Genomic DNA, 12,943 nt, shown 5'->3' with positions numbered 1-12,943 from the left:
GCCCTCTACAGCGCTTTTTCCTGTCCTCTATAGAGGTGTCTCACAGGACTTCGCCCCGTGCATTTCTGGGCTTTCTGCTTTCTCGGATTCCTTCTTCCTGGCCGCCCACCTCTTTCCTCACCTTCTCCCCACCTATTATGTACAATAACAAGTTGGTTCTTCCAAGACATGGCCCAAACTCAGAGGCCCAGAGCAACCAGGTGCTCAGCAGACACAAAACCTTGGACTTGACCTCCTTATAAAGAAGTTGTGGTTATAAATAACAGCAGTAAGAAGTTGGGGGTGATGCTACATCAGAATAACAGATAGATAGATCATAGGTAGGTAAATTTAAAAAAAAATTGTAACCCCAGTCCTATATGGATCAAGTCCAAACTCTACACCCAGACATTCAAACCAGAGTGTCATCTCAACACCCTTAGAGAGAACTGGTTTGTGTATTAATATTCCTCCTTCAAAATGCCTTCACCCTGCCCATCTAAATCCTGAACCATCATGACAGTCATTCTCCATGTTATACATTTTCAAATTGGGGATAATATTTTATATTCAAATTTCATATATCATCAATATTATTCCCTAATTGTTTTACGACATATTTTCCAAACAAGAATCTAAGCACCTTGAACCCAGCTGGGACTATCTCATTCTGCCCATCGTCAGCCTAACGCCAGTCCCAGCTCACAGGCGGCTGGACCACAAGATCGCACGAAAGCCCGGTGTGCTATTAGGAGGTGTCAGGAGTCGTGCAGTTTACTGAAAGGCTACCAACTACAAGGACATATGGTCAGAGGGGTAATCTGAGTCTTACGCCAAGGTCTCCCTCTTCCCCCCAGGGGTCCACACTCCCTCGGCAGTCGGGTTACCCCGTGAGAATCATTCACTGCGGCCTGGGGGCCTGGGGGATGGATGCGCTGCCAGAGGTCAGGTGTAACCTCAGGACGGCGCACAGAAGATGCTCCCAGCTGACGTGACAACCTGCTCACTGCCTGAGATTTGGGCAGTTGTATGCTTCTTCGAGGGACTCATCTTCAGATATAGTCCTTGTGTCTAGACTGGTCACAGTGAGGGCCCTGCTTAAGAACTGGATAATCAGAGAGCCACACGCCTCCACACAGACCGGTTCCACCCTCGGCAGATAAGCGATGTGACGTCAGGACTTCCCTGCACCAGGCTAGAACAGTTTCCCTACTTGTAGTTCATTTTTTCTGATGGCCTTATTAAAACTCCCCCATACAGCTCACCCAGGAATTCACCGGGAACCAAATTTAATCAACCCCTGAAAACACGTGCTCAACAAATCAAGATTAGAAAGACTGAAATAGGAAAAGCCTTGGTCATATTTGTCCTGTCTACATTGTTTGTCACAATCATTCTCATGCAAAATTCTTTATGCTTTTCATTTATTTAAAAATTTAGCCATAACATTATACAATTTTAGCAACACTGTGTTAATACCTATTTTCAAAAGCAACTCTTCCTAATTTTATTTTTTATTCTTTTATTTCTTCCTCCCTTTTCCCACACATTTTCTTCTTACTCCTGGAAAGTCATTTTATAAGTTATCAAAATGTGTTTTGCCTTGAGCTCTTCAGGGAAAATATACCATATAAAATTAATTCATTGATGGTTATTATGTAAATTATTATCTAAAGTCCTCACGGGTGTAATGGTTAAAGTTGATTGTTATTAAAATGATTTTAAATTTAAAAATATATAAAAACCATGAACTATTCTCATACTAGATCTCTGAGAAGGAAATTTGAAATATAATTACTAGATATTCCATTGTTTTTTAATGCTTTGTAATCATCTTCTCAATTTTTATCTGCAAGTCAAAGGCACAAACCTAAAAGTGCTAAATTTTTTCTGAACCAATTCTTTGAAACAATTATGTGGTGTTTGAGCTACTCATGCTATAAATGTTTTTGAGGTTAATGCTGTTAAAGAAATGCTATATCAGCTGTGAAATGAGAATTTCTCCTCCTATTTGTTGATGTTTCTAAAAAGCACACCGATTTATTGATAGAAAATCAGTTTTCTTATTTTTTCTTAAAAACATTTTATGCTTTAAATAATATTCAGTGTTTTTCCAGTAGGTGGAGTATGAGTCTAGAGAAAGTAGATCAGTGTGTAAAGGATAATTATTTTCTTTCTATTATACTATTTTGAGAAATTTTTGATATGAAACAAAAATCACCTAATAGGTTCACTAATTCTTTTAATTGCATCAATACTGTAGGATTTCAATTGCACTAGATCTTAAAGGTGGTCATATTTTACTGATTACATTACCATATTAATAATGGCACTATGACAATAGCAATAAGTACTTACAATACCTCTCATTTTAAAATTGCTTATCAAGCCATAAGTGAAACCTCCTGACATCCCTGAAAGAGAAATCATGCACGTGTGTGTACAGCAAAGGAAGATCTGTCGCTTAAATCCTTATTTCTCGAGCCTTAAGCATTTCTGGAAAAGAGCAGTCCCTGTGAGTCTGATATTGGCACAAGGTTGATGCTGCCACTTCCAGTCTGGCAACGTGGGCAGGCCGCTGACTCTCCCTGGGAGTCTGCGTCCTATTCAGCATTTGTGAAAAGAAATGATAAACCAGTCGTCTCTAAGGCCCCTCCCTGCTTGAAAATCTCTTACTGAACCTGACCTTTATATGAGCATTTTCTTACGGCTGAATGTTGGGAGGCAAATCTGCTGAGATATTTAGGTACGTGTGGCAAAGACAGCACTTGTTATATGGTGTGTGTCTCAAAGCTGAAAGTGAAAGAACCACGCCCTTCTAGGGCGAGTGCACGCTTCCTCCCCCCTCCACCCATCACTGAGATTGCCCGGGGTGGAACAGTGCCCTGAACGGTACCCCGAGAGCTGGATATTAGCAGAAGATTCTGCTCAAAGCCCCAGAGACCTGGGAAAATGCTACTCCATAGGTCCATTGTAGCAAAACATTTTCAAAGAAACCTTAAATATTATCTAGTCCAACCTCCTCATTGGACTAAACAAGGACACCGAAGTCCCAGGAGGCTTCGTAACTGGCTGAACCAGGGCCAGCTCCAGTCCATTATCGTATCCCCCGGACACCCCTCCTGTCTCACACCTGACTTCGAGGAGCTGTTTTGCAAGAGCCCCCTGAGTAACCCCACAGGGGAGCAGGAAGACAGAGTCCTGCCTGTGCCTCCAGAGAAGGGAAACGAGGGCCTGGCACGCCACCTCTCCTGGAGGATGGTGCGGCAGCGCGAGGAGGAAACGTGTACTGACACCAACCACTTTTCTCCTTTTTCTCTCACAACCAGGAGATTCAGTAATTTTCTGTCCTAGAAAGGCCTGGGGCCAGGAGACTCAGCAGGTTCCTTTCTAGCTGTGGGGGCAACGGGTTTTGTTCTTGGAAGTGAAAGTCCCAGCCCCAAGTGTAGGCTCAGGAGATGGGTCTGTCTGCTTTTGCTCTAGGCTGGGCCACCTGTGTCCTTGCCACTGGGTTATGGTCTCACTCAGGGAGAGGAGGGGACAGGGCCGCAGCACCGTACTGGTGGCAGGCCAGGCCCACAATTAACTCAATTTCTTAATCTCCCACTCTCATCTGCATTTATTCTGTGTCCTCTCCATTGTTGGGAACAGAGTGACTCCAGAGTCAGGAAGGGACAGAAAAGACTTGGATGAATGTACCCTGGATACTGGGTCGAATCCTGCTCCTTCCCAATTTCATTTGCAAATGGCCCTAGGCCTGTGGGTACCCACCGTCTGCCAACCCCAGAAGGGGTGGAGATTCAGAGGGGAGAGAAAGATGTGGTCTCTGCTCCTCAAACTACCCTTCTGTGAAGTGTGTGGGGGTTTCAGGTATAGACGGGATAGGGACACGTGGACAGGGACGCGGGTTGAGCTGACAGTTGTTTCTCATTCCTAACGTTGATCCGCATCAGCCTTTCTGAAAGTTTAGCCTTTGGCTTCAACCTGGAATAAATAAAACATTCATTAAAATGCTGTGTTCTAGATTCAGGATCTCTGAGCTAATTCCAAGTATTACCCAAAATCAGGCATCAGGAAAGTCAGCAAGAAATCTCCGGCCTTTGTGTGGAGCCCCAGAAGTACTCCCCCATGGCAAAGGCAGGGCCTGACTTGGAATTGTGTCCTGTCATCTCAGCAGACGGGCCCCAGCCCCTCCACTGGTCCAGAAGAATCCTTAGATGTTTCTTCTTTGTTCTCTAAGCTTTGCCATCGCATCCCCAAGACATAAACAGGCTGACGAAATCCCTTCAAACTCTGCCAATGCAAACTGTGGCTTAAAAATGGAAATGAACTGAAATTGCAGAATAATATCGGGACAGACATTGAAGCTGTAAGCTCAGTGTGTAAGACACAAGGCCCAGCCGGAATCAGTATGCTTCTAATGGCTTAATGGTAAATGTTAGACAAATTAGCGTTCCCTCAAGGTTGTCCTGGGGCGCACGGAGTCACAGTCTTTAATTTTACGAGCCTCTATTACACAATCTCTTATCGCCTCTTAACTGCCAACGAAATGACCACCAGCTAAATGTGTAGCAAAATGCATTTATACAAAATAGCTCACCTGGACCCCAAAGAAATTACCTTGAAATTATTACACTTAACCATGGCAAATGCACCAGGGTTCGTTTGAAAAGTGGTGGCCACCTGGCAACACAAGTGAGATTATGTAATATGTCGTTTCCTTAAGCTTTTCGGGTTGAGCTTTTCTTGCCTCATCTGATTTAATGCATTTCTCTTCCAAATGTAAATATTTAAAACGTAGCTGCTCCTCTCCCTGTCCTAATTGACTGGCTGGGCTAGTGCAGGAGGCTGTAACCTGCAGCTACCCTTTTGTCTCCGTTGTCAGACGTAGCTGGGTGAGAATGCCAATTCTGACACTTACTCGATGACTTTGGACACTTTATAATATCCGAGTGAAGATAACACCTATTTAATAGCTGTTAAATAAGATAATATACAAAAAGCTCGGCACAAAGCGTGTACACAGTAGTTGCTCAATACATGCTTCCTCCTTTTGCCTATTACTGTTTCCCCCCAGCAAGGACCAGAGCCCAATCCGCAGTCAGACACAGCTGGGTCGGCCATCTGCTGCAGCGAGGGCATGGCAGGCAGGGTTCAAACAGGAGATGGAAACCACACAGTTAAGCCTGCGGCGCTAAATATAAGAATTAACTACGATAAAGGGCAGCTGTAGGACGTAAGGAAACCCCTGTAGAGCTCCCAGAGGCACCCTGGGGTAAGGGAGCACTTCCCGGCAGGACAGCCTGGGGGCATCAGGCTTGGGGGAGGGAGAGCGGCCCCCTCACCCTCTGAGGGTCTCCAGGCTGGGACTTAAACTGCCCTAAGAGACTAACGGGGGAAAGCAGGCACATTTTACAGGTACCTGGGAGGCTTCACGGGAAAATGAAGACCCAAAAAGCAGTTAGGCCCAAGTGCTTATACAGTAGGTTGAACAAAGAGCAGTAATTGTGGAAAAGTAACTAAATTATATGGGGAGCCTAGAGGCAGGTAAGGGTTATTGTAACTGTAAAAAACAGTGGTTGTACAGACTTCTCTCAGCCTCGACTCTCCATCTCTGGCAATCAGAATGTTCTTTTCTTCCTGGTAAAGGGGGAGCGTCTTCCATGTGGGGGCTTCCTCTCCTGCTTTCAGGAGGAAAACACGAGGTCAGAGGGCCCTTCTTGCATCTGTTGTTTTCTAGGTGCCTTTAGCTCAAAATAGTCACTTGGCCAAACTGGTGTATTTGAGGGTGGCATGTTCTGCCCCCTTCAAGACCGTGCGGGAGAAGGTGTGACTGAGCCCAGCAGAAGGCAGAGGGGCTCTCTGGTCTGGCCAGGATGGAGCTTGTCTGGGGAAGCAACAGGCTGCCCTCTGGAGAGGCGGCGGAGCAGGCGACAGGTGCCGTGGCATGGGCGCTCCGGCCTCTGTTTCTACATCGAGGGGGCCGAGGACGGGTTGTCACGGCCAAGACTGTAGGGTCACAGAGGGATCGGCGCTGGCCTGTGGCTTGGGCAGGCTCCACCGATGGCCTAGGCAGAGCCTCCATACCCGCGCCCCGAGCTTGCGCTGGAATTTGCAGGAAGCCCCCTCCTCCCATGGCGTCCCCCCAGCACCTCTACTGGGAAAGCCTGACGTGTGCTTACTTCAAAAGAGAAACGTTAAAGGAACTGCTGCTGTTCGTCACAGCAAACACCGAAGGATACGTTTGGAGCCGGGGGCCAGGAATTGACAATTGACACAAAGGGACCCATATACCTAGGAGAACGTGGGGTGTCTATGTATGAGTCAGGAAGGGCTTATTTTAGGAATCTGGCTTATGGCAGAAGGGTTCAAGGAAGCAGGGGTCTCTTCTCCACCAGGGGCTCTCAAAGAAGGAGGGGCAATTCAGTAATTGGATCTCTCGGTAAGTTTCATCTGGAGGGCAGGACGCATGGAGAACACTAAAGTTGTTATTGGAGAAGTGACTGGGAGAATGGGACGTGTGGTCGGTTTTTTGATTGCACAGAGTCTTTTTTTTTTTTTTAATGTCTTCTATTAGTTTCCTAGTGTTGCTGTAACAAATTGCCACTGACTTAGAGGCTTAAAACAGCACAAATTTACCATCTTCCAGTTCTGGAGGGTGCCAGTCCAAAATCAGTGTGGGTGGCTGACGTGAAGGAGTCAGAAAGGCTGGTTCCTTCTGGAGGCGCTGAGAGGACAATCGGTTTCCTTGCCCTTTGCAGCTTCTAGAAGTCACCTGCACTGCTTGGCCCCTTCCTCACATCACCTCAGCTTCTTGCTTCCGCCGTCACCCCTCCTTCTCTTCACTCTGACCCTCCTGCTTCCCTCCTCGGAGGGCCCTGTGAGGACACGAGCCCAGCGGGGAAATGCAGGCTAATCTCGCGTCTCAATCACGTCCGCAGAGTCCCCCTTGCCACGCGAGTAGCACACTCGGGTTCTGAAGATCAGGACGTGGATACCTCAGGCAGAAGGCCAGACGGGCCTTGTGCGGTCACGTTCGTGGTCGCGGAGTGTCCTGTCTGATGCTGCTGGCCCAGCTCTCTGTGTTCAGCAGGGAGACACCACCACCTAGCGGCGACAGCAGCAGACGGTCAGCGGTCAGCTGTCAGCTTCCGAGCTGCCGTCTCCCCTCCCGCCCGGAATCCCACCTCGCCCCGGCACAAAGCAGGCGGGAGTGCGGGAAGAGAAAGCGTACAGAAGCATGGAGATTCTCATCCCCTGGCGACAGGGAAAAGTTTATCAGACCCGTGTCTTAGCGCTCCGTCCTTCCCTACTTTGTTGCAGGATTTCCTCAAGCCCCGGAGCTTAATCCTCGTGAACGGTACAGGCTTTCTGCGTGTCTTCGGCATTTGTCATAGTCGCCATTTTAGTTGTTACAAAACATCTTCCAAGCTGAACAGTTATTTGGATTAGAATTATGTATCACTGCCCGTTTAGATTCCTGTCCAGTGCTTTTTAATTAATGACTTTATTAATGCATTAAAGCCAGGAGTGTTTATTAAGCTCTTAGAAAAGTCAAAACCAAGCAAGATCACTAATATGTTAGATGACAGAATAGAGAATCAGAAACCTCTGAGCAGGCCATTATTGTGTTTCAAAACAAAATAAATAAAATTCCATATAAATAAATGTAAAATTTAGTATTTTGGTTCAAGCCATCATAGCTTCCATAGGTATGGGAAGGGGATAAACTGACAGAGATCAACAGGAATTTTATTTTACGGTGCGCTCAGCACAAATAAGATAACTGCCAAGAAAGCCAAGTCGCTCTGGTCTGGCCCCATAGAAACAGTTCAGGAAAAGGAAGGCAACTCCACTGCGTGGGTCAGACCACGGCTGGGACGGCTTCCACTTCTGTGTGCACTGCTCTCTGGGTTGCGTTAACAAATGTCAACACATTTTTGGTGAGCCCGCCATGAGCTGGGCACTGAACTGGGCCTCTGGACACAAAAAATCTAAAAGTCTAAATATGGAAATTTGATTTTTCTTAAAGACTGTGTACGGTATATTCATAAAATGGAATATGAGTCATCCGTGACAAATGATTTAGTTGTATATTTATTGGCACAAAAAGAGGTTCATAATACATCGTTAAGTTAAAACAATAGAAAACTATGTGCCAGTTGGGTTCCATACCATTTTTTACTTAAAAAATTGCTTACTTAAAAAAAAATTTTTACTTAAAAAATTCAGAGGCCAAGGAGCAGGATCACTTGAGGCCAAGAGTTCAAGACCAGCCTGAGCAACATACCGAGACCCCGTCTCTACAAATCATTTTTAAAAAATTAGCCAGGCGTGGTGGTGCGTACCTGTAGTTCCAGCTACGAGGGAGGCTGAGGCAGGAGGATCACTTGAGCCCAGGAGTTTGAGGTTGCAGTGAGCTAGGATGACACCACTGCACTCTAGCCTGGGCGACAGAGCGAGGCCCTGTCTCAAAAAAGATTGAACAAATATACATAAAAAGTTAACATTGATTATCATCAGGCTTTTTTTCCTGCAAATCCGTATCATTTTTTTCTATAATGAACATATATTGTTTGTGTCCATTTCAAAAATTCTTTAACAAAGTAGAGTTTTGTTATAAATTTAGTTCTTAAATTATAAGACGTATTGGAAGGGGAGATCATCACCATCAGGCGTGGCAGGGTAGGCTATCAATCACCATTGGCATTTTGACCGCGGAAGTGGATAGAGGTGCAGCCGCAGTTACCCATGTGTACCATCAGATGGCGCCAAAGCAACTAGCTAATATTTAGCTGCAGAAACCGAGTAGCCTTTGGTCCAAAGAAACAACTATATGAGATTTTCAATATTTATGATTCTCTGGCCAGAATTAGTGTTTTGTTAATGATGCATTGGACATTATAGAAAGCTTTTCAAAATGATAGCCAGATGTGCAAACATTCGCTTTAACAGATTTTTTTTTGGACTTTTGTAGCGATACTACTCATGTACAAAAACTTACAGTACCGGTTCTACAGGCCGAAACTCTCAAAAGTTCCTGAGATGTATTGCTCTTTAACTCTTAACTCTGATTGTTCAGTGCTCTCTAAGTCTCCAGTAAGCAGTGTGAAGATTCAGCTGTGGACAGTCCTGAGTCAGGAGTGACTATTCATCAGAGTAGCTGGTTCTCAATGTGGTGAGAAAGATTCACTCGCTCCTCTGCACTCTTTCTTAACTGCCTTCCTCTCCTTCCCTCTGAGAGCACAGCTAGCTTCCTGCGTCTTTGCGCAGCTGAAAGACAGTTTTTGCCTAATCAGGCCCAGTTGTTAGCAAGGACCTGGGAGTGTTTCGGTTTCTGCGTCTGCATCGCTGCCTTCAACAAGTTACCGCTTGTTCTGTCTCCTTCCTTCGCACAACCGACTTGGTTCCCGTGAGAATGCCCGTGTTGGAGAGTGTTTTCTTATGACCCACACCTTTTGTCATGCTGACCTTAGCAGGTATTAAACTCACTTCAGAGAAACAAATGGTTACAAAAAAGATTCATCTGCAGGTGGACACAAAAAAGCCCAGAAAACTCTAAGATCTCACAGTTGGAGAAACACAGCTAGGCTGGGCTGGTCATAAAAAGACGGAAGAATACAAGGTAGGAAAAGCCACGTAGGGACACAAAGGGCAAGACAGGGCCTACAATTCTGTGACACCACCGTTTGCACTTTGTACATGGGAAATGTGATCAGAAACATGTGTGACTCCAACGCTCATTATCTATACTCTAGGTCCACCTGCTTCCCTTCCCACCCCCTGCTGCCCCTGCTCTAACACCCCTGCCTGTGGCCACGTGATAAGCAAGAAAACTATGTATATTCACCTTCCTTGAATCTCAGCATGTAAGTGTGTGTATGTGAGTGTGAGAAGATCAATATTGTTCTGTAAGCTGATAGTACCAAAAGGTGAAGAAAACAGTTCAGTGAGAGGAGCCCTAAAATTCATTGCCGTAGATGTGGCATTTTACATCTCAGAGGTTGACACAGGAGATTGGATCACGCAGATTTTATCCATTAAAATGAGCAAGGATCTTAATCCAGCAGGTACATTATCCACAGAAAATGTGTATCAGCTGGAGCACAACTCCTGCAGCCTCTTCACTTACCAAGCTCCAGCTGTTTTCAAATAACCCCAGCGAAGGAAGAGAGAGACTTCCATTTTCTCAGGCTGGTATTTCAGAGTCAGTGCTGATGAAGTGAGTTATCCAGAAACCACGGTTCAAAGAGTGATGTCATCCCCCGGGAAGATGTGATTCCGGTGCAGGACAGTGACAAGCTCCTAAACGTGTCTCTTGTTTTCTTCCTGCAGCTCGATCATTACCCTTCCGTGAGTTACCACCTGCCCAGTTCATCTGACACCCTCTTCAACTCTCCCAAGTCGCTCTTTCTAGGAAAAGTCATAGGTAAGAATTTGGCTCTGTAGATATAAACGTGTGTTAAGATTACATTTGGTATAAGGATTGCCTTGGATAATGTGAATTTGGCTTTTAAAACTACCAGGTAAATTTGGGGGTCGGTCCCAAATATCTTCTCTGTATAAGAAAAGTTGTGTGGTTGTTCTCTGTGATGCACAGGAGAAACATTATCGAGTCATCTTTCTAAAGCTACTAATTCACCTTTGAAACACATTATGATTAGTGCTGGGGGCTTCTAAGTCAATGATGGTATTGGAACCAATGTTATTTGGTGTGTGGTGTAAACCACAACACGAGTGAAGCCAACTCTCTGCTCCAGGCTTCTTGATGTAAAATTGCATTTATTAAAGACCTCTACCTACTAGCAATATTTAATTTAACTTTTTCTTTGTCTAAGCATATCAACATGGTTCTCTCTTCCTCTCACTCACAGGGTAGCTCCCTGATACTATTTGCAAATGAAAAGGTCGATAGGAATCAAGAGGTGTGAGGGAGCACCTTCCCCATGTGTGACTGTGAATATAGGAGTCACTCTTGCTCTTCTGTTCTCTACAGGAGATTAGCTATATCTAGATTAAAATATAGATATGATTGGTTAAGTATTTTCAGATGTTTAATATGAGGCCAATAGAATTTGTTTCAATATAAGGCTATATACTATGAACCCAAAATGAAAATAGTAAGACAGTCGTAATGTGCAGGCAGGGAGGGAGGTCACTCTGTGTGCCCAGTGGGTAGTGGTATCAGAATAGCATTAATGGTAAATAATCACTCATTTATAAACACAGGTGCGGGGTTCACAGAAAATGAGGAGTGAACAGGACAGTGAAGCTATAATAAAAATAATATTATACACTTATATAAGATTTACGACAGGTCAGGCTGCATTTTAAGTACTTTAGATGTATTAACCCATTAAATCTTCATAACAATTACATGAGGCAATCTAGATTATTATCCCTACTTTTTAGATGAGAATAGTGAAGCACAAAGAGGCTGAATAACTTGCCCAAGGCCACCAAGCTAGTAAGTGGCAGAACCAAGACGTGAACTCAGGCAGTCAGACACCGAGGTAGCACTTTTCTGTGCTATGATCCCTGTTGTAGTTAACTTAGAAATGGAAAGAGAAAAAGAGAAAGAATGATTTTGGCAGAAGATGTAAGTGCTGAGGTGGACCAGTTGAGGAATAAGGCCGATATCTCATGCCAGAAAGTGGCCAAGAGCAGAAAGCATTTCTGGGTTTAGAACCAGGAACACACCAGTCCTATTGGTGAGTGAGGAATCTACAGGCCAGTAGGCCTGTATGCAAAGCCCCAGAAGACCACATGCCCAGTAAGTAAGACAGTAGAGAGTGGCAACTGATCAATCAAAGGGAGGAATTGGAGAATGAAGACTAAAATTGCTTGATCATCAGGCCTTAGATATTGCACGCTAGAAAGGACAAGTAAATAGCTACTACTTAATCCCTTGCATCCTAAAAACAGCACCCAGGCGTGGTCTCAACTCTAGCTTTCGATTACCTAACCCCAATGTCCTTATCTGAATTTTCTCCAACATTTCCTGTAGTTGCTGTATTTTAAAGATCTTATCACCATTTTTATCGTACGTGAACAAAAATAGAAGGCAGAGACTTTGTGGCATTACATATTACACGTGTAAATGTGACAACCTAATGTCACAATGTTCCAAAGAAATAAGAGCTATGATTATTATCCTCATTTTACAGATGAGGAAACTGAGGCAGTGGGAGGTCATTTTGATAATGGCTACTCAGCTAATATGTAGTCAAGCAGAGTTTTGAAGCTTGATCTCTCTACTGAGAATCTATAGTCTTAAGTAGATCGGGAGAATTTGTCGTGCGTGGTCAAGCTGCAGAAGAGATGCAATTGAAAGTTGAGTGATGCTATCAGTTAGCAAGTAAAAGTGGCTGTTGAATGGAGTAGGCCCTTGGCATTCATACGTCATGTATCCTGAGACATTGGTGAGTGCCCAAATGCCGCCATATGTATTCCTACAATTCAGTCAAGAATAATTTCACGGGGGGGTGGGGGAGCAAGGGCAACATAAGTAACCTAAACATCTGTGCCCCCATAATATGCTGAAATAAAAAAAAAAAGAATAATTTCGCATGTTAACTGCTTCTTCTGAGCCATAAAGTTTCCATCGAAACAAACTCTACACTATGATGCTATGATATTCCTAAAGATACTACCCTTAGACATTCCTAAAGTCCTGAAACAATGGACTTTATTACTTTGTAAAACTCACAAAGTCAAGCTTTGATGGGAATATTGGATGATTGCTAGATTCCCTCACTATTATTAGCACTCTTTGGTTCATCAATATTTCAGGTCATGTGACTAAATCCAAATTGCAATGTACACATGGCATGGACTATCAAGGTCATGAACAAATAATGTCATAAAGGCAACGTCCTTTACAACTGAGAACTTACTGTGCCATAAATCTGTACCAAGCTAAAGACGTAACATAAGCCTCAGATGTATGAATGCTATACCCAGA

At 44.4% G+C, this 12,943-nt stretch overlaps 1 protein-coding gene across 1 annotated transcript in view; it reads left to right on the top strand.

The window, feature by feature from the left end:
- CNTNAP2 (contactin associated protein-like 2) overlaps window positions 1-12,943 on the top strand; it is a 1,798,324-nt gene that overhangs the window by 1,672,313 nt on the left and 113,068 nt on the right. Inside the window, exon 20 of the mRNA XM_012662081.1 lies at window positions 10,315-10,408. Coding sequence (XP_012517535.1) covers window positions 10,315-10,408 — 94 coding nt within the window. The remainder of the gene's footprint in view (window positions 1-10,314; window positions 10,409-12,943) is intronic.

This window comes from Propithecus coquereli, unplaced genomic scaffold (genome assembly GCF_000956105.1).
Source record: "Propithecus coquereli isolate 6110/MARCELLA unplaced genomic scaffold, Pcoq_1.0 Scaffold75, whole genome shotgun sequence".
Classification (NCBI taxonomy): domain Eukaryota; kingdom Metazoa; phylum Chordata; class Mammalia; order Primates; family Indriidae; genus Propithecus; species Propithecus coquereli.
Note: the sequence above shows the minus strand (reverse complement) of the source record. Positions and strands in the feature narration are given on the sequence as shown.